This window comes from Coturnix japonica, chromosome Z, assembly GCF_054131305.1.
Source record: "Coturnix japonica strain WE chromosome Z, WE-NBRP24, whole genome shotgun sequence".
In the NCBI taxonomy this organism is placed as follows: domain Eukaryota; kingdom Metazoa; phylum Chordata; class Aves; order Galliformes; family Phasianidae; genus Coturnix; species Coturnix japonica.
This window is the reverse complement of record NC_140702.1, coordinates 16,486,557-16,510,468: the sequence shown is the minus strand read 5'-3', so window position 1 is coordinate 16,510,468 and position 23,912 is coordinate 16,486,557. Positions and strand designations below refer to the sequence as shown.

Genomic DNA, 23,912 nt, shown 5'->3' with positions numbered 1-23,912 from the left:
AGTAATGTGCTATCCCGGCTTTTCCCTGCTCCGAAGAGACGGATAATGCGAGGACCTGGTGGTACTGCGGGGTCAGGAGAAGTATGCTAATTGGGAAGCCTAATTGCTTCAAGCAGTCATGCCTCTAAACACGAAAAGCGCCACTGATGGAGTCAGTCTGTTACTAATAAAATGAAGAAGCACTGAATTAAATTCCCAAGAAAGGGACTATAAAAGTTTCCACGGTGTAACTAAATGACTTCACCTATACTATTACCCCTCAGATGACATCTTGAAGGAAGGCAGACTCAGTGCAGCCCCCATATTCATAAATTGGCTGTGCTTAGGCCACTAAATCTGGATTGATTTAGAAAGGCTTCTTCATTCTCCCAATCAAATGAAGTCATTGCTAATTAGTTGTATTCTGTTAACAAAGTTGCTGTTCCTGGAGTTACCTGCTCACACATTTCATGAACTTTGTGTAATGTCTGGTCCAGCAGAACTTGGGGGTCACAGCTTTTGATGTTGGGGTTCTTTTGTTTGTTTGTTTGGGGAGGGTTCTGCGGTGTGAGGATGAAAGGTGATTTCCCTCCCGTGACTCTGATTTTCGGGACAAACTCCATTCATCCACTCCTGGAAGGATCAGTGTCACCTCTGGTTGTTCTAGAGGCCATAAATGTCACTGGAGGGGCTATGTGAAGGGGGGACCTCCCCAGGGTGGGTTCTGAGCAATGCATCACTTGCAGTGGGACGAGGGTCCCATTTTCAGTCAGGGGACACCTGCAGGCATAGGCACAGTCCTGTGAACAAGAAATCCAGACTTCCACCTGGACCTGGGGGCGCCTTCAAACAAAGGAGCACCCCCAACCGTACACTCTCGAGCTCTCTCAACCCGTAGAGAGAGGAGATGGAAGGATGAACTTCTCTCAGTTTAATGGCTTAGTAAAATGCCTGTTTGCTTCCAAGAAACTGCAGCAGTGCGACTTTTCCCTTTTTCCCCGCCAGCAGCATAGCACGGCTCGGGGCGCTGCACAGCAGGGCACACACGTGGGAGCAGATGAGGGTGGGGTACCACCGGGCTGTCCGCACGCCGGGAGCGGCTGGTAGCAGGGAGCGCGAGGATGCGTGGCAATAGCTGCTTCCCTCCCGAGCTGGATGGAGAAAGCAGGGAGCCTCTGCCTAATTGGGTGGAGCAGGTGTTTTGCCAAGCGCTTTGCACCTACAGTGCTGACCTCTTCAGCAATCTTTTCTGCCGTGTAAGCCCATCTACATCCTACTTAGAAAGATTCGGTCGTGTGCTTCACGTGTCTTTCTCCCTGAATTGGCTCCAAATAAACGGATCAGGAATGTAAAACTATCCCCCCAAGACATACGACTAGGAATTGTCAAGGAGACTTTGGTCCACTATCCATGTCTATTATGCCAGTCACTCATAATGATCCCTTGTGGTGTGTCATACGTCATCATGACACTGATCCATGACACAGTTTAATGCTATTTGGGGATGCTCCAGCATCGCGCAGCCTCCATCCTGTACCTTTGTAACTCTGCATTTGATTCCCTTTTGGCTTCCACAGGAGCACTGCGCAGTCTAAACCCAAAGCCACCATCTCGGGTTCTTCCCAACCGCACGCACTGCTCAGTTTCATCTATTTCTCTGGCTGAGGGGGGAGAGCGGGGGGGGGGGGGGGGAGGGAAAGAAGGGAGCTAGTTTGTCTTTCCTCCTCCTCGTTTCCGCACCGCATCCCACAGCCCAGCAGCTGCCCTCCACCCTCCCACCCTCGCTGCTCTGCTCGCGCGGTCCCCGCCGCCCGCGGTAGGTTACACTGCGCGTGAGGCTTTCGGTGCTCCTCAAATCAGCCTGGGAGAGAAGATCACGTTTCCACATCCGAGCTATCTATATCGCGCGTGGGCGATAGGCAGTGTCTCCGCTCTGCATATACACAAACTCGCGTGTGCGGCGGGTACACGCAGCGGGCTGGGGTGGCCTCACCCCACGCAGGTCCACGTGCCAAGTACCACTCGTGTCTGTGTCTGTGCCTGTGCAGTCACACCCAGCCCACGGCCATGGCGTTGTCCCCGCAGCTCCACTGAAGAGATGTGAGCAGCTCCCAGTAGGAGCGAGCCGGGGAGGTCAGACTGGAGCTGATGGGACCCCCACGGGGTAACCCTGCTCTGACGGCAGCTGGGGGCCGGGATGCTCCGGTCCCGCATAGAAGGATGCCCCGGGCGGGACCTCGCCGGCGATGCACGGCGGTGCGACCCCTCCGACCCGGACCTGCCTGGCCCGGTTCTATTCGGGTCGGTTCTGCTCGGATGGGCTCGATTCGGTTTGGGATGCCTCTACGGGTACCGTGCAGCCGCCCTCGGTGCAGCTGCTTCACTCTGTCTGCGGGAGGGCTGCGGGAGGGAGGCAGACAATAGCGGCAGCTGAAACACCTGCGATCTATCACGGCAATAAAATATGTACAGTAATGTGGAGTAATTGCTCTTTCCGCTTCCAGAGGGAGCTCAAAGCTGGAAAATCAAGGTTGGAGTCTTCCAAACTGTAAACAGTTTCCACAGGGCACATCCGAAGCATACACAGATAGACAGGGAGACAGACAGGGAGAGTTCCCGGCTCGTCTCAGCAGGGACTTTAAGATGCGTTTAACACTGTGCGAAGGGGGATAAAGAGTCTGTCAACGCGTATTAATCTGTTTAGCTGCAGCGCGGAGCTGCGAAACTTCTACCTGTGCGCAGCCGTGAGAAAACCGAGCGGGTGGTGAGAGGTGAGCGGGGCCCGAGCTGAGTCACGACCGCATCGCTGCCGCTGCGGGAGCTCCCCGCAATGAGCAGGGCCGGCGTCGGCGGGACACACGCGTGGACCTCGCCTCGCTGCCCGCGCTCAGGGGTGCACCCCGTCTGCACACGGACACAACTCTGGGTGTTTTGTCGCCGTGTCTTCACGGTGTAAGTGTGTTCCACACGTCGAACAGGACGCACCTCTCGCAGCTCGGTTACGGTCGGCATTAAAAATTTAATGCTGACTCGGAAATGGCAGACTAATCAGGGGCGCCTCCAAGAGCCGCTGCGATTTGGGTTTGAGGAGATGCATTGCTCCTCTACTACTCCAGAGGTCAAAATTCACCATCACCTTCCTCCTTGCCCAGCCTGAGTCGCTCAGCCTGCTCACCTGCACAGCTCGAGTTCACACCCCTGCCCCTGCCCCTGCCCCGGCCCCTACCCCTCCGATGCTGCCCCCACCGCTCCCCGCACTGGAGGTCCGCCCCCACCGCCCTCCTCGCCGCCGGTTACTCTCCCTGTGTATAAATCACCGAGAACAAGTTGCGAGTTCCTTTACTTCAGGGAAAAATAAACAAGTAAAAATAAATAAATTAACCCGGCTTTATTGCTCTTTTAGCAGCGAGATGGCATCTTTCTGCTTATGAGAGGCCGGGGGAGGGGGGATTGAGGGCAGTACGTAAAGAGCCCACACCGCTCCCCGCCAGGTGATTGCGCCTTTACCCCACCAGCCACCCACCCCGGGGGCGGCTGCTGGCGGCCAAAATCTTCAGCGGAGGTTTTGGAGGGTGCCTGTGAGTGGCAGAGCCTCGCACGGCTCTCAGGGGCGATGTAGAGACGGAAGCAGCCCCGGCTCAGGTTCGTACTTGGGCAGGAAAAACTTCTATCCTTTACCCCCACTCTCCAGTCTTTACAACCCGCTCCGGAGTCCTGATGCGAAACGTAGTCCAAAGAACAATTCTGTTTATCTCCTCACAATGGCAATCCTGTGAGCTATAATGCGACATACACAGCGGTGATTGAGCGCAGAGAGCTCTGAGTGCTCACGAATGCGTACGGTAAAGTGCCACCTTCCCTACCTGTTCCTTTCCTCAGCTACCTCGAACAAAGCCCGTCCCGGATGCTTTTTGTGACACTGAATTAATTCCAAATATTTGGTATACAAACTTAGCGAGCCTAAAGCAGATTAATTTTCCACAGTAATCCAATTAAAAGATTTTCTAAACTAATCTTTTTGGGAAAGAAAAAAAAAAAAAAAGAAAAGAAAAGAAAAAAAAAAGAAAGGAAGGAAGACAGGAAAAAAAAAAAAAGAAAAGAAAGAAAAATAGCAGTTCAATTCTAAAGAGGAAAATCGCTTTTATGGCAGTGATTTATTGCACTAGTTCTGTCTATAGGAAGAGGCTTTTCGCACTTTGAGATGACCACTATTCCTCCCCTCCGAGGTCGCAAACACACCTTAGCAAACACGTGGGTCGAGCAGTTTTTAGTTTTATTTTCATTTTCCGGAAGTGCGAGGACCGAATCTCGCCCTTCGCACACCGAAGAAGGAGTTCGGTCCCTCGCGAGCATCCGAGACTTTTTAAAGTGCTAATAGATTTATGGTCTCTTTTTCCGACGCCCATCCAGAGTAATTAGCACATATGTTCTAAATAGATGATAGTTTTGTGAGCAATAAAGCAATTACCCATCGCAAGAGCTGACAGTTCCTCCAACTAAACTCCAACCAGCAGCTAATTGGAAAAGTCATTTCAGCTCCATTGTCTGCAATTAGTCCTGCTAAACTATTACACCCCAACTACCTGGTCTGAGGTTTATTTATCCATTTCTATTTGCATTTACAAACGTTCACCAAGTAAGGCACTCTCAACTTTTCCACCTCGGCGGTTCTCCTGGCCCGCGCTCGGCGGTGCTGCGGGGATCGGCGCTCGCACGCTGCTCTGCACCGCGGGTACAGACCCGCATCCCCTCGGCCACCGCATCCTCAAGGGCGAGAGGGGCGGAGGGGAGGAAGAGAGGAAAGCTCTGATGCTGAGAAATGATCGCTATTCTTCCGTCTCACTGAGTATAACCGCTCTATCTCCCTATGTCCTCCCTCTGAAGGAGCCCCTAAACCCTACGAACGGTGCTCCTCTGCCCCTCCCCATGGCGTCGGGGTGGCAGCCCCTCCGGTGGCCCCGAGGACGGGGAGAGGTCTGGGGCTAGGGAGATCTTTACTGCCAGCCCCGAAAGATTCTGTGCCCCGTGTCCCCGTATGGAGGTAGGGGGGGGATTGAAGGGGGGAAACTAAGAGGCAGATCGGGCTCAGTGAGTGCACAGTGAGTGGAAAAAATGTGTTAAACATCGGTTTGACGCCCCACCGGAGCTTCAAAATATACACCGGCTGGATTTCTTCTACTTAATTTAATCTTTACTGGACGGGGTTTCTCCTAGACATCTATTCAGCAGAAATCCCAGCAAAACTGTCTCGGGGGGGAAGTGGGGGAGGACCGCTCAGCCTTCGTTTTGCAGCGCTGAGTGCAGCAGGTATTTAGCGGAAGAACTCCCAGGAGTTTGAAGTGTGTTTCTAAAGTCAGTACTTCTGTTCGGAGCTCTAGCCGGTCCTGGAGCGGGGAAGATTTGTGTGCTGGGATGGGGACGTGTAGCCTTAGCAACAAAGAGGTCACTTGGAAGAATTTACAGGGAAAGCATCCCGGTCTGAGAGAGAAACGTCAATTTCTGAGAGGCAAGCAGGGAAGAGATAGTGCCCCGAGCCTCTGCAACAAAGCTTCCTCTATCTGCTCGCGGCCCCAGAGCCGTCTGCTCCCTGTTTAGTTTTATTTTCCTTCTCCCTGTGCTTTCAGAGAACAGTCGCCGGCCCTGGCACGGTGACCAGTGCCCACGGTCCTCGACAGCCGCATAGTGCACTGCCGGGCTCTGAGAGCTCAGAGCAGCTCCGCGCAGCCAGGACGGCCCCCAGAATAAACAGCCCCATTCCTCCAGCAGCCAGATCCCCGGCACCGTTCATAAGCACTGCCGTCGGAGTAAAAACAATTTATTAAAAAAAAAAAAAAAAAGCCTACGGGTGAGAGGCAGGAGGAGCCGGGCTGCCCCCGGCCTTGCGGGGAGCGATGCGCGGGGGTGGCGGGCAGCGAGGGGCCGGTTCAGTGCGGATCCCGCACCACCAGGCGGGCGGCCCCGCTGCGAAAGCCTTTTCGTTACTCCCTGAGCTCCCCCCCCCCTCGCCCCCCCAACCCTTCTTCTTCTTCTTTTTTTTCTTTTTTTTCTTTTTTTTTTTTCTTTTTCCATTACGAGCGATTAGATGGTGTCTATTCAAAGTTGCTGATCCAGAGAGAAAATAGGAGTAGATAAAAGGAGATTTCAAGTGACCTCCTCGTCCCTTTCACACCAACCTGAGCCCCAGAATAGCCAAGGATCAGCTCGGACAAAAGCCCTTTCCTTTTCCCTTTCAGCTTCAGAAGATTCAGTGCAAGGGGTTAACAATAAAACATATAACTCCGGCCCCGTTTGGTAGATCAGCCAATTTTGTATCCCTTATTAACGACACCGCTGGATGCGCCCGGGCTTCACCCCGAGAAACGTGTGAATAAGAAAAGCCTTCGGATGGTAAAATACATCGCTGTCATCTGCGGCTTTTGTGAGGGGCCGGGGCTGTCTGTGGCGTTTGTTCTCTTTACCCTAAACTTTACCCAAAGCGTATCCCGGTCCACCCCGCTCGGACAGAATTCGCTGTAATAAACATATCTCAGAGCTGACAGATTAAATGAAAATGCGAAGGTTTATTGTTCAGATCAACTTCTGATGGGGTAAATACTCTTACTCTTCTGCTACCAGAGCCTCACTGCTTCCAGAGCCTCACTGCTGCCTCTTCCCCTGCAAAACACTTAAGCATCATTTTATCTCAGATGCAGGGCAGAAAGTGATTGCCAGCACCCAAATGCGTTAAAGGCAAAAGTCTGTCTCAGACCTAAGTCTGAAGGACTGATCTCCTCCGTGGAGGAGAGGGGCTTTCTGACAGGTGACTGTCAGAGACTGGTAGCGCAGCGCAGCAATCGCTTGCTCGATCAGGCCGATTTCGCAACTTCCAAACCCGTTTCCAAATCACAGCTCTCCCTTAGAAGCCCTCAACTGGTTCGGAGAAAGCAATAAAGTCAAATTCACCCGACAGAGCCGAGGGTGGAGAACGGTCTCCACGCAGATCCTCGCGCTAATGGCTTTGGTACACTTTTGTTTCTTTTGGCTTAGGCTCTCGGCTCACCGCAGCTTTATTTGTGCCGAAAGTAAATATTTGGTCCTGGATTCATCCGTGTGCTGAGAATGATTCTCAGATTTGCCTTATATAGGAAGGTTTGATTTGCATCAAGAGGTCATCAGTTTCTGTCCTGGATCCTGAGTGGGGATTGCCATCTCCCTTTCGTGTTTTTACAATGGCCTTCACTCGGGGTGTTCTCTCCCCACCCAGTGAAGACGTCTTTCTTACTTCCAGCAACAGACTTTTTTGTTTCTTTATACTTTTCTTTCTTTTTCTTTCTTTTCCCTTTTTTTTTTTTTAAGAAAGAGAAAGAAAGAAAGAAAGAAAGAAAGAAAGAAAGAAAGAAAGAAAGAAAGAAAGAAAGAAAGAAAGAGAGAGAGAGACAGAAAAAGAGAAAGGAAAAAAGAAAAAGAAAAAGAAAAAGAAAAAGAAAAAGAAAAAGAAAAAGAAAAAGAAAAAGAAAAAGAAAAAGAAAAAGAAAAAGAAAAAGAAAAAGAAAGACAAAAGTAAAAGAAGAGGCAGACTTTGGGATGCTCAAGCGTTTCTGTGTGGATGGATGGAAGGATGGATGGATGGCGAGAGCAAAGTTGTGATTCAGCGCCCTGCTTTCGGGTTGGCACCGCAGCCCGCTCCTTCTCAGCGCTAACAAATGACAAACCCCGGCTAGGCGCGGCCCCGCCGCCGGGGAGGCGGCAGGGACGGCAGATTGCCTTCCCGAGGGGGTGGCGGCGGGGGGGGGCCTCTGTCACGCCGCTTTTTGCCAATCCCATCTAAAATAATTCACAGGAGCGCAGGGAGGGAGACGACTGCGGGCGAGGGGGCGGGGGGGAGGGGAGGGCGGCCTTCTCCGGGGTTCAGCTCCAGCGGAGGGCATAGGGGCGCCCGGGGTGTGCAGGCGGGTCAGAGCCCCCCCACACACATTTCGGAGGTCAGAGGAGAGCGGCGTGCTGTTGGCCGCGACCGCGGAAAGGTCGCGTTTGAAAGGAGCGTGGGGAGCCCACTGCCAAGAGGGGTTCAGTTAAAGGCCAATAAATGAGGCAGGAGAAGGCACTGCGGGGCTCCTGGAGGGGGCGGGGGCAGAGGAAGGCCGTGCTACACTAAAGGCCTTCCAAGGATCTTGGTCTGGCTGAGGTGACCTGGGCAGGTAGCAGTAGTGGCAGTGAAGACACCTGGAAGGGTGCAGAGGGTGCCCATGGGGGGTACCCACCCAGCGGCGTGGCACGGCTGGGGGCTGGGGATAGTGATACTGAGCATCCAGTGGTGGTTCTGGGATGGAATCGAGCATCAAGTGCTGCCCCCAGTTACTGCACCTCCTCCTCTCCCCCTCACCCCCCGTCCATCCTTTCCCCCTCCCCCTGTCCCCCTCTTCCCCCTACATACAGCAGACACCTTCTGCAAAGTGGGTAGTGATCCTTTCCCCCTTTGAAACAAAATCCCCAGCCCAAGCATCTCCCCCTGCACTGCTTGCAGAGCTCAACTACACTTCAGGGCTGACTGCAGAGAGAGAATGAGGGATGGGGAGAAAAACAAAATTAAATAATAGGGAAAGGAAGAAAAAGACCTGGAAGAAAAGGGCCCTATTGTGAGAAATGAGGCCTGGATGGGCTATGGGCTCTTCCAGACACTGAGGCAGGCCTGGCACAGCACAGCCCTCGTGTTGGAGGGCAACCGTGCTGAGCCTTGCTCCTGCTCCATCTGCAGGTGTTCCCCAGAGTCCAGCTGTGGCTGGGACAGGTGGAACCCCAAAAGCTACTCCGCAACTTTGCAGCCTGGGTGTGCTCACCAGCCAGAGGGTGGGATGCTCTAAGGCTGAAAGCTGGAGAGCAAGGGAGACTTTTCAAGATGCTCTGGGCCCTGTGACAGAAGCTTGCATAGTTATTGTCCTCTGTTTTCTCCATGCTGTTTGAGTATATGAGTACACATAGATACATATGCTGAGTTTACGTGTATATCCTTACACACACACTGCTCTGTGGAGCTGGACAGGTGTGGCTGGTGATTAACATTTTTTGGAGAAAACATAGCACCTGCTTCTGGCTCTCACACAGTCTTCCACCATGCCAGCATCACCATACCTGCAGTCGACTTTGCATGATGCTCCCCACCCCCGCCCACCTTCCATCACCAGAAACAGTGCTCATAAGTTGTCACCACTCATTTGCAGAGCGAACTTTTTGCCGAAGGGACAAAAGAGCTGCAAAGAAGAGGGGTGGCACGGTCCCAGGTTGGGTTACACCGGGGGAACGACACACAGAAAGGAGGTTAAAATAAATAAATAAATAAAGGAGGCTAAAAGAAACACTCAAGTAACCCTATGTCCTCCCAGGTCTCTGCAACCCGGGATTGGAGGAACTTGGAGTGGCCAAGGGGAAATCTGGTCTGAGCAGGTCCCCATCCCTAGAACCTCTTCCCACTCCAGGTTCACAGAGGTTAAAAAGCAATTACAGCCCATTTCTCAGCTAACTGTGAGCTGTGACCGTTTCCAGTGCCCCGCAGTTTGTAGGGGGCAAGGAATGCCTCCCGCCTGCCCAGCTCCGCTCGCACCTGGCTGCCCCACTGACAGTCCCCGCTGGCTTCAGCCCTGCAGCAGCCCCGCATCCTCTGTTCTCCGCCAACCTCGCGGCCCTCCGAGTGTCCCAAGCCGCCTCCCCCGAGCGCGAAGCAGCGCACGGAGATGGGCCCCTGCTCGCTGCCGGCTGAGGGGAGCCGGTGCCTCCCCAGCGCCGCGCAGCCCATCCCGCAGTAGCGCGACTACTGTGGGTCCGTGCTCCCTCCCCGCCGGGTACAGAGGCATCTGATTGCCGCCCCCGTAATCTGTTGACACTATCGCCCGGATAAACAGGCTGCCATCGATCTTTTCATTAGGTGATCAAATAACAAACGGAGCAGGTGAAAGACAGCGCAACCGCTCCTCTCGCCCTTCCCCAGACTTCTGCGAGATGTGCTTGCTCCTCACATGTGGCCGGAGCTCGCGTGCGACCCGTGGCTGTGCCCTCTAGACCCGCGTGGGTCCACCCACGCGCTGAGGGAAAGGGGTGGGGGGGATGGAAGTACCCACGGCACTGCGTCGGGGGGAGGGGGGGTGGAGGGTGTACATCTGAGGGCAAACCGCGGCACCGCGCCGCTCCCGAGCAGCGGGACACCAGCACCCAGCCCGGGGGGGCCGCGCGGGGCGGGGGGGCCGCGCTGCCCGCGAGGTGCTGCGGTAATGCGGCCCCGCTGCCCTCTCCCCCCGCCCCACACCCGAGGAAAGAAGCGGCACTTGCCTGGGGTCGGCCGGCGGGGAGCTGGGCCGCGGCCGCGAGGAGCGGGTCCCGAGGAACCGGGCTGCGATGCTTGGTCCGTCCGGCTCCGCTTAGGCTCTCTCCCTCTGTGTCTGTGTCTGAGTCTCTGTCTCTCTCTCTCTCTCTCCCTCTCTCTCTGTGCCTTGCTCTGCCTCCTTTACTCCTTGTCTCTTCACAGTCTGGGGAGTAAAATCTGGATGATATACATACCGAGCGTGCTTTTTTTGTCTGATTTAATCTTATTCGTTTCACCTTTTCAATGACCAGGAGACAGGACCGAGAGTTTATTTAGAAAGAGGGAGAGAGAGGAAAGGAGCCCACTGTTGCATAGTCAATAACATCCTTTTTATCAATGCGATATACAATGGGGACGGCTTGGCCGAGGGACTCATTGAAAATCTCTTCATTATTTCGGGACAAAATCGGGCGTTTATTCTGATCCCAGAAATGATGATGGATTCTCCCCCGCAGCCGGCTATCGGCTCAGACCTCAGTGTGACAGGGGAAAAAATAAAACAAATGTGACCGCCATACATCAAAGTGAAGAGTTTGAGGGTTTTTTCTCAATGAAAGCGACATCTCTTTGCTAAAATAATAACAATAAAACTTCCGTCTGATGTATTTCATCCCCTTTCCCATTGTAGGGTTCACAGTTGCTTCCAATATGAGGATAAACTTTTATGGAAGCTGAGAAGGGAGCAGGCTTTTCTCTTTTTCCTTTATTTTTATATACGTGTGTGTGTGTATATATATACATACATATACCTTTTTTTTCCTCACTGTTTGTTTCTTTGTATCAGCCACAATCTTTCGATCCGAAGGAAATCCCAGACCTCTCCCGAAAGAGAGAAGGTAGGAGAGGGAAAGGATGCACTCCGTCACAAAGAAGTGATTTCTCCTCCCTGCACAACTCTGTTTATTATTTTCCCTTGTTTTTAAAATACTTTTTAAAATAAATATTAAAAAAATATATATTAAAAATATTTTTTGGGGAAAAATAAAAAATAAAGGAAAGAAAGAAAAACAGCGTGGATTGCGGGGTACTGATGAGCAGCGCGGAATGCCTCTCAGGGAGCGGGGCCCGGCGGGGCGGGGGCCGGCGGACGGCTGTCCGCTAGATGGCAGCCGGCGCCAGCGATTCCCGCTCGGCTCCGCGCCACCGCCGGGGCCGCCGGGGCCGCGCCGGGCCGGGCCGAGCCGAGCCGCGCCGGGCGCCGCGGGGCGCGGAGCGTGGCTGCCCCCGGCCCCCGCCCCGCCGCCGCCGCCCCCCGCCGTTCAGGGAGTCGCGACCGCCGCCGAGGTTTGCTCTGTGCGAGTGGAAGTTACTCGGGGTGGGGACGCGGGGGGACCGCGTTGTGGAGTGGGGTGGGGGTCCAGAAGTGGGTTTGCACGCGGACGGGGCGATAGGGTCGTTGTGGCCTCTTCCCCCTTCCCCCTCCCCCCCACCCGCTCCCACCAAACGCTGCTCTTGGGGGGTGAGAAGCGCGGGTTTCCCATCCCCCCCCTCCGGGGGTATCGGTCCGGGTGGGGGCGCGGAGCGGAAACGGCCTCGGAGCGGGGTGCACGGGGTGCGATGTGCGCAGGGTGCGGTGCAGTGCGGTGCGTTCCCCCCCTGCCCCTCTGCAGCCCCTCGCGTGGTTGTTTTTTTTTTTGTTTGTTTGTTTGTTCTGTTTTTTGTTTGTTTGTTTTTTGTTTGAAGCAAAGAGAAAAAAATCCTATTTAAAAACGTGGGAAACAAAAAAAAAAGGGGGGGTGGGTGGGGGGGAGGGGAGGAATTGTGGTGTAAACTTTTCACGGGGTGCCCAAACCGTCCCCTTTTAACTGCCCCTCTCCGCCTATCGCAGCGCACCCTCCGCTTTTGATGTGTGTGCGGGGCTGTGCGAGAGAGCGGCGGGGGGACCGCAGCCGACCCATACTAATCAGGTCTCAAAGTAAATAGCAGCGCAGGGCGATCTCAATGTAAATTGCGCTTGTCAGAAGAATCCCCTCGCTCTCTGCCTGCCTGCCTGCCTGCTTGCTTGCTTGCCTGCCTGCCTGCCTGCCTGCCTCCCTCCCTCTTTCCCCGCTCTCTCCTCCCCTCCCTTCCCCATCCCAGTCAGTAGGTAGCAGAGAATTAAAAAAAAAAAAAAAAAAAAAAAAGCGCTGGGGGGGTAACCAATGGAGCGCGGGAGGCTTGGCTAACCCCAGCCTCCCATGTTCTCTCCCCCCAATTCAGGGCTCTGACCAGTCAGTCGCCTTTGATTATCAGTTGCCAGCAGCCCTTCTCTTGGCTCCTTGACATGAGCTCCATATAAGGCAGCGATCTCCATAGAAACGTGTCAGTTTCAATAGTAGTGTCAAAGTTCACTATATACAGACATTCGCGCAGATCCCCCTTTCGGAAACATTGCTCTGCTCGGCTTCCCGTTTAAACGCATTCATTTTTTGGGTCTCTCTCTCTCTCCCTCTCTCTCTCTCTCCCCCTCTCTCTCTCCCTTCCTTGCATATTCTATTAGTTGTTTTTTTTTTTTTCCTTCCCCCCTTCATCTCCCTCTTCTCCTTCCTTTTCTTCTTTTTTCCACCCTTCCTCCTCGTGTCTCTCGCTTCATTCCTGCAGGAGGAGAAGAGAAGAAGAGAGAGGTGAAACTAGGGAAAAAAAAAAAAAAAAAAGCAGAAAAAAAAAAAAAAAAAAAACGGAAAGAAAGGAAAAAGGGGAAAAAGCCGAGCGAGAGCCGGGGGGGCAGCGCGGAGCGAGAGCGAGCGGGCGCGTTCCCACCGTGATGCCGTTCTCATTTTGACCGTTCTCGCCGATTTTTTTTTTTATTTTTTTTCTTATTTTGGGGGAGGGTTTTGCTGCCGGCTGATGAGTTTTTACCCGAAATACTTTTTTTAGGCAAACAAACAGAAAAAAAAAAAAAAAAAAAAAAAAAGAGGACCTTTCGGGGGGCGATCTCCACCGCTCTTTTTTGCTTTCTTTTTTTTTTTTTTTTTTTTTTTCCACTCGCCAGCACCGTGTGTTCGCACAGGAGGAGAAGAAGAAGGAAGGGGCAAGGAAGAGGAAAAGAAGAGGATTTATTTACCCGACCTACTTTGGATCTCTCTTTTTCCTGCGTGTGCCATTATTATTCCCGTCCTCTATTTTTACACTTCGCCGTGAATTCGTCTCCTCTGCGAATTTAGTCACATCCGATTTTTTTTTTTTTGTATTTTTTTTCTTTTTTTTTTTTTCAAAAAAAAAAAAAAAAGAGAGAGAGAGAGAGAGAGAGAGAAAGAGAGAGAGCGAGAGCGAGGAGAGACACAGAGAGCGCGAGCGCCGAGCTCGAGAGAAAGAGCAGCGCCCGGCACCCTCCTCCGCCGCCGCCGACACGAGATCAAACTGCCTCAGCTCCCCGCCCGCCCCCGCCGCGCTCCCCAGCTTCGCCGCGCTGAATGGCTGACGGCGCCCTGCCCTGGACCTGGCCCCCGGACACCTCCGTGCCCTGATCGCTTCGCTCTCCGCCTCCACCTCCCGCTCCCCGGCCCGGCGCCCCGAGAGCCCGCAGCGGCGGCAGCGGCAGCGGCGGCAGCACCGCGGCGGCGGCCGGGCCCCGGCGGCGGCGAGCGGCGACCTCCTCCTCCTCCTCTTCTTCCTGCTTCTGCTTCTCCGGATCCAGCTCCGCGGCGGCGCCCCGGCTTCCTCTATGCCTGCGCATCCTCCGCGCCCGTAGCGCCCGGACCGCGTGTGCCTGTGCCTGTGCCCGTGCGTGTGCGTGTGCGCGAGTGGGGAGCCGTGTGCCGGGCGTGTGCGCGCGTGTCTGCCTGCGTGTGCGTGTCCGGCGTGTGCCTCTCCTGGATGCCTCTCCCGACGGCCCTGTTCGCTGCTTCTGATTTTGCAACTTGAAGTGGCGGGGGGGGGGGGGGGAGGGAGAGCAGAAGAGGCGAGAGAGCGAGAGAGGGAGCCGAGAGGGGAAGCGGAGAGACGGGGGGCTTCTAGGCGGGGGGGGAGAGCAGGGAGCGGAGAGGAGAGAGAGAGAGAGAGAGAGGAGGGGGAAAAGAGGGAGAAAATCCTCCGACGCCCCCTCCCCCTCCCTAAAAAAAAAAAAAAAAAAATAGCGAGAGCGCGAGCGAGAGGAGGGGGGATCGCGGCGAAAAATAAATAAAATAAAGAAAACGGCAGGAGCGGCTCCAGCCGGCGGCAGCAGGGCAGCGGCGGCGGCGGCAGCCGAGGCGGAGGCAGGCGGCAGGCACGGTCCCCTCGCTCCCCGCTCGCCCCCGGCGCCCGGCCGCCCGCCTCCCCCCCGCCCCCCGCCTCTCTCCCCGGCAGCCCGCAGCGAGACGCGCCGCTCCCCAGCACTTTTTTGGGCCCGAGATATGGCAATGGTAGTTAGCAGCTGGCGAGATCCGCAGGAAGACGTGGCCGGGGGCACCCCGAGCGGCCCCAACCCCGCAGCGCAGCCGGCCCGGGAGCAGCCGCCCCAGCAGCAGGGGGGCTCGGCAGCCCCGCACACCCCGCAGACCCCCAGCCAGCCAGGACCCCCTTCCACGCCGGGCACGGCCGGGGACAAGGGCCCGGGGCAGCAGGGCTCGGGGCAGAGCCAGCAGCACATCGAGTGCGTGGTGTGCGGGGACAAGTCCAGCGGCAAGCACTACGGCCAGTTCACCTGCGAAGGCTGCAAAAGTTTCTTCAAGAGGAGCGTCCGTAGGAACTTAACTTACACATGCCGTGCCAACAGGAACTGTCCCATCGACCAGCACCACCGCAACCAGTGCCAGTACTGCCGCCTCAAGAAGTGCCTCAAAGTGGGCATGAGGCGGGAAGGTGAATATTTCTTCCCTACTATGCTATCGCTCTCCCTCCCCGTGGCCGTGGCAGGAGCGCGGGTGCGGGTGTGCGAGCGGGGGGCGGATGATGCGCTCAGGGGTGCGCGGGGTGTGTGCGCCCCAAGATGCGCGGCTCGCGACGGCGATCCGGGTCCCTCCGTATTTACATGCACATGTCAATCTCTCCCTCTGCCTGCACTCCATCTGGCAGCCCCGCGCCAGGTTTTGTTGTTGCTGCGGATGGTGGTTGGCGATGTTTTCTTTTGCTTTTCGGTTCGTGCCTCCTGCCCTCCTCCCGCTGCTCCCCACCCCCTTCCCCGGCCCCGCCGCTCTCTCCCCGGCCCCGCTCATTGTGCCCGGGATTTATCACCACGGTGCTCGCTACACGTTTATCGTGCGGTGCCCCTTCGCGTGTGCGTGTGTGCGCCTGCGGTGGTGGATGTGGTTTTGTCTATTGTTGGCATGAGCCCGGGGGTGGGGTGGGGGGAGATGCATCCCTCTGTACGAGATGTGCTCCCATTCAGCTTCCTTTCCCCCCCACCTCCCGCCCCACCGTTTCTCTTTAAACCCGAACACTTCTCGGTAGCTCCATTCCCAGGCTTTTTTCCTGAAAGAAAGATGAAGGACGTGTAAGTAGGCAAGGAAAGAGTAAAGGGGAGCGAACGAGGGGTGAACAGGGGGGATATGTGGCACTGTCTCCCCTCTGCCGGTGCTCGGAGCGTGCTGCTCCGCGAGGTTTGGCCTTGTTTTCACTCCACGCGTTGTTCAAAGGAAAGTTTGGGAGCGAGCCGGGTTCCTGTGCTACTGTCATTTTTATTTTTTTTTTTTAGCACGCTGCTCGCTTTATTTCTTCATCAAACTCCACCCTCTCCTTAAAGCCTGCATACAAATCGCGATTTATAACCTATTTACCGATCCTTCTCCTAGCAGAACTCGCGGCTGGCAGCAGGCTCCGCGCCCTCCAAGCGTTCCTCGGCTCCTTCTCTTCCCCTTCTGCTTTTCAGCTCTCCCCGCGTTCCCTCGCAGGAAGGTCCCTGCCCTCCTTTTTCCCCGGTTCCCCTGTTTGGCCGCTTACTGCCTAAAATTGAGCCAAAGGTGTCTGAGAGCCTCAGCAGCCAACCGCTGCGTCCCGTTGACTGCTGCAGCCTTCATGGGCTGTAACACTGTATTTTGTGTTGCCACAAGAAAGGCAAGAGAGCCGCTCCAGACCTGAAGTGTGATGGCCTCGTTGGTACCTCCAGAGGCTGTTGGTCAGGGGGAAAAAGATAAAGGGGGAGGGGGGGAGAGGGGGCACCCCAAAACTTGGAATTGTGCTCATAGTGGATTGAAAAATCAGAGCCAAATATAAGGCAGAGCCATAAGGCAGAGGTGGGCCGGGGGCAGAGGAGAAAAGGTGCGGCCCGCGGGACGCGTGGGAATAAAGGCAAAAGTTGTGGGAGTGTGCAGTGCCGGGACGGGGGACGGTGCGCCGTGCGGGTGTCGGAGCGGGGACCAGCCCAAAGCGGCCGCGTCTCTCCCAAAGTTACCTTTGTTTACATGGCATGCTGTTGGAAACGCGGTGTGGCACTGCTGGAGGGAAACACACACACACGCTTTAAAAAAAAAAAAAAAAAAAAAAAAAAAAACTTTGGTCAGCGCTCGGGACTGGCGGCACGCTCACGCTCTGTGCGGAGATGGTTAATGAATCCGGTGTTTTTGCAGTTGCAAGCTTGTGCATTCACTGTGCAACGCTTACTGCAGGCTTTTGCAGTGGCGACAGCGCACCAAAGATATTAATTACACCGTCCCCTTTTTTTTCCACGAATGTTTGGCTATTGTAAGTGCGGACCTTTTTGTCTCTTTTCCCACCTTTTCCTCGATAATATTTAATCTTTCTCTTCCTTTCAGCAGGGAGAACTTTGTAGGGCGGGGGAGGGGGTGCACTCTGGACAGCTGGGCAATAAAGTTAGAGGTGGGAGCGGAGACTGCGACCCGCTCCGCTCCGGGGGAACGAGGTGGTGTTACTGAAGAATACTGACGCGTTTATTTTTATGATGATGATTATTATTATTTTTTTTCTGAACAAGCAGCACAGCGGTTGACTTGTAAATCTCGGTGCCAGCAGCAGGGCGATCGGCCGGGATCCGCAGCGAGCCGGGCTGTGCTTAACAGCTGGCTGTGATTTTTAACCCCACTTTCTCACCGCCCGGAGGATTTCTTTGATTTTATTTTTACGTGCGGGGCTGCCTTTTGTCGCGGGAGGGGAGGGGGCCGCGGTGGGGGGAGCGGGTTTGCCTTGTTTGCCTTGGCTCTTTTTTTTTTTTTTCCTCGTTTCTTTATTTCCAGCTTTCTGCTTCTTCTTTTTTTTTTTCTTTCTTTCTTTTTTTTTTTTTTTTTCTTTTATTTTTTCAATCTGCGCTTATGTTTGAAGCCTGTCTGTGCCGGGGGCGGGGGGGCGCTTGGCTGCCGCTTCTGTGCTGGGGGTGCCGGGCCGGGCCGGGCCGAGGGGGCGATGCTGCTGCCCAGACCCTCTCGGCTCCGGCTCCGTGCCCGGGTGTGCTGCGGCGGGGAGAAGCCCGGCATTGTCTCCGTCCGGCTGGCAATGCCCGCAAGCCTCCAGGATGCACATTTCCTCTCCTTCTCTCCTTGTTTTTGTCAGCGGTTCAGCGAGGAAGAATGCCACCCACCCAGCCCAACCCCGGCCAGTACGCCCTGACCAACGGGGACCCCCTGAACGGGCACTGCTATCTCTCGGGATACATCTCCCTGCTGCTGCGGGCCGAGCCCTATCCCACTTCCCGCTACGGCAGCCAGTGCATGCAGCCCAACAACATCATGGGCATCGAGAACATCTGCGAGCTGGCCGCCCGCCTGCTCTTCAGCGCCGTCGAGTGGGCCCGCAACATCCCCTTCTTCCCAGACCTGCAAATCACCGACCAGGTGGCCCTGCTGCGGCTCACCTGGAGCGAGCTCTTCGTGCTGAACGCAGCTCAGTGCTCCATGCCGCTGCACGTGGCCCCGCTGCTGGCCGCCGCCGGCCTCCACGCCTCCCCCATGTCGGCCGATCGCGTCGTCGCCTTCATGGACCACATCCGCATCTTCCAGGAGCAGGTGGAGAAGCTGAAGGCACTGCACGTCGACTCGGCCGAGTACAGCTGCCTCAAAGCCATCGTCCTCTTCACCTCAGGTGAGCGCTGGGAGCACCGGGGGGGGGAGGAGGGGACGTGGGGGGTGGCAGTTCCCATGCGCGCGGGGTGGGAGCGGCGCGGCCTGCCCCACTATGTCCCCATAAACACTCACACGCATGGATATAAACACACGTATATATCAGTCAAATTAAGTGGAGGCGGTGGAAACACGCGTGCACGCATGTTAACAATTTTTCCCGGTGATAGATGGTTCGAATTAACTGGCAGGAAAGTGCATTAACAACGCCTTTGAAGTGCTCTGGTTGTAGCCTATAAGAATATAATACATCTTCTATTATTATAACCTGCGAGGGGGAAATTTATAAACATCAAAGGCGAATGATGCGAGGGAAATGTCAGAAATAGGAGCAAGGCGAGATAAGGGGCCTTGCAATGTCATTTTTTAATTATTATTCTAATTATCGCCACGATGGGGCTAATTGACACTTTCCCCACTTGTTTGTTTTCCTTTTTCTCTTCTCCCTGTCCCCTTTCCTTTCTGGCCAGGTCGCTGTCGCGGGTTCGGTTGTGGTGCTACTGTTGTTGTGCTTAACCTTGTCTCCCCACCCAGCAATACCCAATGAGTCCCAATAAATCTGACTTAAAACCAGGGCCGAGGCAAAATTAAAAGCGTTCTTGAACAAAGATGGCAAATCGTTCAGAGGCCTGGTTTAACAGTATGCAGTTTATAATCCATCAATATCTGTTGCCTCCCATGCATGAAAAATAGTATTTACATTGTATTAAAATGACTCCTAAATTTGCACAATATTGTAATGTAGCAAATGCAGTATTAATATCGATTTGAACATTGGATAATTTATTTAGACAGGAGCACCTAATTTGTATGCAGGGTGGTCAGAGCCGTGTACTGTGACTGCCCCCTTCTCCTTCCCGTGCAAATGCAGGCACTCTGCATCGGAGGGAATGTTTCTTTGCAGAGGATCAAGTGCAGATCTTAAAACAAATGGAAGATGTGTTGAATAGCCAGCACCTCGTTTTAATGCATTTTATCTTAATAAGTCTTCCTGATGGAAACATGTTTTTCAGAAGTGACAAAGAGATCTGGCTGCATTTATCAGGCGGGTGCTGCTCACTGCAGCCCTGTGCTCTCCACCCCATCCATTTCTGGGTCTCATCAATAAGTGGGGCTGAGCAGGGAGAGACCATCCCTTCTCCAGGACCCCACTAGGAGGGGTTTCGCCCTGCAGAGAGGGGTTGCCCCACACCCCCTTCAAAAAGGCTCAGGGAAGGAAACTGCCCCACGTGGGGATTTGGGGGGATTTTTCTTTCTTTTGGCTTGGTTTGGGCTCTGCTTTTGATTTTATTATTGTTATTATTATTGTTATTTCTCTCTCTCTCTCCCCACCCCCAGCCCCCCTGCCTTCCTCAGATGTCCGACCTTGGCTGGAGAGGCAGCCAGAGGCTTCAGATGAGCCCCTTATTTACATATATTAAAAACAAATGTAATAATTAAATGTTTTCGAGGAGAGAAGCCCCTTCCCTCGATGGAGCAGAGCATGAATGGGGGTTGGAGAGAGAATAATATTATTTTGGAGCAGAATCACACGGGGCACCTCAGAAAATGAAAATACAGCTGTCAGGAGTAATCCACCCCTTACCCCCATCCGCACATTTCTACTTTTCACTAAACTTGTTTTGATTGCTTAGCCAGAGGGGAATTCATGGGAAGCCTTGCTCAAAGTCATCCAACTTTTAAACAAACTTTGTCTGATGGAAAAGACATTTTTAGGCATATTGTCCTAAGTCCTGAGGACTTAGCATTTAAAGCTGGCATGGGTTCCTCCCATTGTGGTTTTCACATTTGGGCTCTGGATAGTATATTTAATGCGTAAAATTCTGGACACCGTCCAACAGCTGGGTCTTGACCTGCTGCTTTTCTTTATTTGTTATTTATTTATTTCCCCTTTTCCTTATTCCCAGTTATTAATTCCTGCACCTTCTTTTCCTCCCCATAAATAAGCATTTCCAGGAAGGGACCAGGGTAAATAACACAAATCCAATAAATCTATTTGCAGCGCAATAAGAACTTTGATTTCTAGTTAGATGCCAGCTGATTACATCTATATTTCCTGAGCACTAAACTCTTCTGAAGGCGTAACATGAAATACATTCCCACCACTACAAAGGGGAAGGCAGGAGTGTGCTGAGCAGTAATGGTTATTTATTTACATAATTTCTTTTCCATAGACTGCAGGAAGAAATATAGAGCTTTCCTGTATTGACACTCTGCCGTATGAGAAAGTGAGGCACTCAGAATTTCCACATTAGCCCACTTTCTGTGACGGGGTAATAATTCACCTCTGGTAAACGTGGGCTGTTTTGTTTCTCCCATAGACTGCACCTCTCTGGGCTCAGCGAGCTACACACCTCTTAATTATTATTATTTTTAATCCTTTCCTAAAGGGAGAATTAAGCCTCCCCACTGCCACCTTGAAGGATGCGATATACAACCCCAACAGATGCATCCACCAGAACATTTGAAATAACCACAGCTCCACGGGTGCCCTTGGCACGAGCACACCCTACATGGGTTTAGAGGTGAAGCTCAAACCCAGCCCTGGCTGCACCCTGCAGCAGCACTGTCCCCATCCCTAGCGCTGCTGACCTGTGGTATAGGTGGACCTGATAAATATTTTACTAACCTTAAGGGTATGACATATGGGCCATAAAGAGAGAGCCCTGCTAGGGTGTCAGTGAGACCCTTTCATATCACATTGTTTGGAAGTTGAATAGGATCCTAGTGCATAATGGGCAGATAATGCATGTAAAATAGCAAGATATATGTAAATATGGAGTGTGATTTGTGGCAATCAACATATGAACAGGCCTGTGGTTTTGATATATGTTGCAAACAAGAACAGGCCCAAGCGTTTGATATATATATATTCTGCAACCTGGTGCTTTAGATGTGGGAAAATATCACTGCATTAAAGGTACAGTATGGATTAGCAGCGCAGCCTGGCTCAGATAATTGTACATCTGAGGGACACCAGGTCCGCGGCGTGGGTCAAAGGTTCTCTCTTCAGAAGTTCCTGAATTATGGCGTGTTTTATTTGTATTTTCGCTCGAGGCCACAGCATTGTAGATGAAGGTGTTCAGAAATCCGTGAGAGGCCACTTCTTGATACGGGCAGGCACAAACTTCAAATATCCCATTGCTGCAGATTATTTTTTCCCTTTTCTATCTTTCTTTCTTTCTTTTCTTTTTTTTTTTTTCTTTTTCCCCCTTTTCTTTTCCCCCGGCTTTGAATAATTTGTTGTGTCTTTCCAGGGTCATAATTCCACATTCACAATTTTGTAACGTCCTTTTGGGGGCCATTAACATGCATTAATTCATATACGGATCTATATATTAGCAAAGTCTGCCTTTGATCTGCGCTAAACCGCGCTGCCAGCTGACTGCCTCCCTCTGATCCTGATGTGTTGTCGGGCTTTTTCTTTTCCTTTTTTTTTTTCACCCCATATACGTATATTTATTATTAATCGGCAAAACAATGTGGATGTCGGAGGCACTCCCCTTCTGCAGCGGCACCCCTGCCGCTGCGCTGGGTTCTGTGCGAGCCGGGCTGCAGCGCGGGGCATATGCGGGGCTGTGACCGCGGGTTGCGCGGGGTCAGGTCCCGCCCGGCTTTGTGTACCGGAGCTCCGCGGGTCCCCGCGGGCCGGGCGCGGGGCGCGGTGCCCGGGGCGGGGCGGGAGGCTCAGCGCAGCATCCCCCGGCCGCGGCCTTCCCTTGCGGCTGATGCGCAGCCATGTCTGCAAACTCGCTCCGTGTGCGCGTGTGTGTGTGTCTGCGCGCGGCAGCAGCGCTCTGTTTCCCCCCCCTCCCCTACCCCCCCTTATAATTTTCGCTCCCGTAGGCCCCTCTCTCGCCGCCGCTATTTACCGGGGATGAGCTCGGAAGGGGCTCCGAGATGGGGGAGGTCTGTCACACACTGTGGGGTGCGGGGGAAGGGGGACGACAGGTCGCGGCCCCTCATACATCCGCGGGTGCGGTGTTTACTATGCGGGAGGGGGGGGAATGCACTGTGTTGGGGGGGCTGCGCGCAGCCTTGCGGTCCATCCGCCGGCACTAACCGCTTCCCTTCCTCCTCCCCTCTCCTCCTCTCCCTTCCGCACACCCCCGCCGCCCTTCCGCGGGCGCGTTGCGGCCCGGGCAGACGCCTGCGGGCTGTCGGATGCGGCGCACATCGAGAGCCTGCAGGAGAAATCGCAGTGCGCGCTGGAGGAGTACGTGCGGAGCCAGTACCCCAACCAGCCCAGCCGCTTCGGCAAGCTGCTGCTGAGGCTGCCCTCCCTGCGCACCGTTTCCTCCTCCGTTATCGAGCAGCTCTTCTTCGTCCGCTTGGTAGGTAAAACCCCCATCGAGACCCTCATCAGGGATATGCTACTGTCGGGGAGCAGCTTCAACTGGCCTTACATGTCCATCCAGTGCTCCTAGAGCCCGGCCGCAGCCCGGCGGGGACGCTGCGCGGCGGCGGAGGCGGGGGCGCGCGCACCGAGGGGCGGTCGGGGCGCGGGGGGGGCCCGAGAGGCGGACACTGAACAAAAGAACGGCGCGAGTGGGAGCAGAGGTGTGGCCGCGGTGGGGAGAGGGACGGACCTCGCGTCCGTGCGGGTCGTGGTGTTGCGGTTGGTCTTCGGTTTGGTTGGGTTCCGGTTATTATTATTATTTTTTTTTTATATATTTTTTTTTCCGTTTTTTTTTTTTCTTTCGGAGAGGAGGAAAAAAAAAAAAGATAATAATAATAAAATACAAAAAGGCAAAAAAAATTAAAAAAATACAAAAAAAAATAAAATAAAAATATGAGTATTGAGGGGATATTAATCACACCTGAAGGGGATACTGGAGCTTCCAGGATTTATTGTGGACTGTTGTTGATATATGCTGTACAGTTACAAACAAAACAAATCGCGTTGAAGCCGAACTGAACCTTGTGTAGAATGAGCAACAAACCAACGAGTGAACAAACCGACAAACAATTCCACGCGCAAACACTTACCACGAGCATTGTTACTCATTTTGTAAAATATTAGTCTTTATTTTCATTTTTTTGTAAAACTTAAGACATCGTATGCGCATAAAGGAAAAAAAAAAAAGAAAAAGAAAAAAAAAAGAAACAAGAATTAGGGGAAAATAACATTTTCCAAATAATTATAAAAACAAAAATTGTCCTGTGTCTATGTATCTATATCTGTTTTGTATTTTTTTCTGGTTCCAAACCAGGTTTCCTGTGATTCTATACTAATAATTTTTGATATAACCCTTTGCTTCTTATAATGAGTGCGATATATGTTGTCGAAGCTGTTCTTCAAGAATTAAAATTGAAGTGAGAATTTAAACAAAAATAAAAGAATTTAGCAAAAAAAAAAAAAAAGAAAAAAGAGAAAAAAAAACCAACAACAACAACTTATCACCCCACAACCCACGAGTCTCGTTGCTTGAAACGTGCCAACAGTTCACCAAAAAGAGAGAACAATAATAATAATAATAACCAAAACCACTAAAGCTGCCTGGACCTTTATCTCCTGTACCAGTCCTACAAAGGGAGAACCGAGGCCCACGCACGTGTCTGGTGCGGGACGGCCCGGCCAGGGCGCAACACCGTGCTGCCTCCTGCGGGACTGCAGGACGAGGCGGAGAGGC

At 53.3% G+C, this 23,912-nt stretch overlaps 1 protein-coding gene and 1 long non-coding RNA gene across 7 annotated transcripts in view; one reads left to right on the top strand and one right to left on the bottom strand.

Moving 5' to 3' along the window:
• Nucleotides 1-10,386, bottom strand: part of LOC107306485 (uncharacterized) — a 63,055-nt gene extending 52,669 nt beyond the window's left edge. For all 5 annotated transcript variants that reach the window (XR_001552133.3, XR_001552135.3, XR_014939567.1 and 2 more), the window contains exon 1: nt 10,279-10,386. This is a non-coding gene — a long non-coding RNA (uncharacterized LOC107306485). The remainder of the gene's footprint in view (nt 1-10,278) is intronic.
• Nucleotides 10,387-14,233: 3,847 nt separating this feature from the next.
• On the top strand, nt 14,234-23,690 carry NR2F1 (nuclear receptor subfamily 2 group F member 1). Of its 2 annotated transcripts, none has more exons than XM_015849704.3 (3): nt 14,234-15,073; nt 17,714-18,241; nt 22,426-23,690. In XM_015849704.3, exons 1-3 carry the CDS (start codon nt 14,626-14,628, stop codon nt 22,704-22,706), a joined length of 1,257 nt encoding a protein of 418 aa, XP_015705190.2. In that variant the 5' UTR covers nt 14,234-14,625; the 3' UTR covers nt 22,707-23,690. The 2 variants fall into 2 exon arrangements, with proteins under 2 accessions (XP_015705190.2, XP_015705191.2); XM_015849705.3 differs by lacking the exon at nt 14,234-15,073 and adding an exon at nt 16,739-16,891 and having other exon boundaries at nt 22,426-23,435.
• The last annotated feature ends 222 nt before the right edge of the window (nt 23,691-23,912 follow it).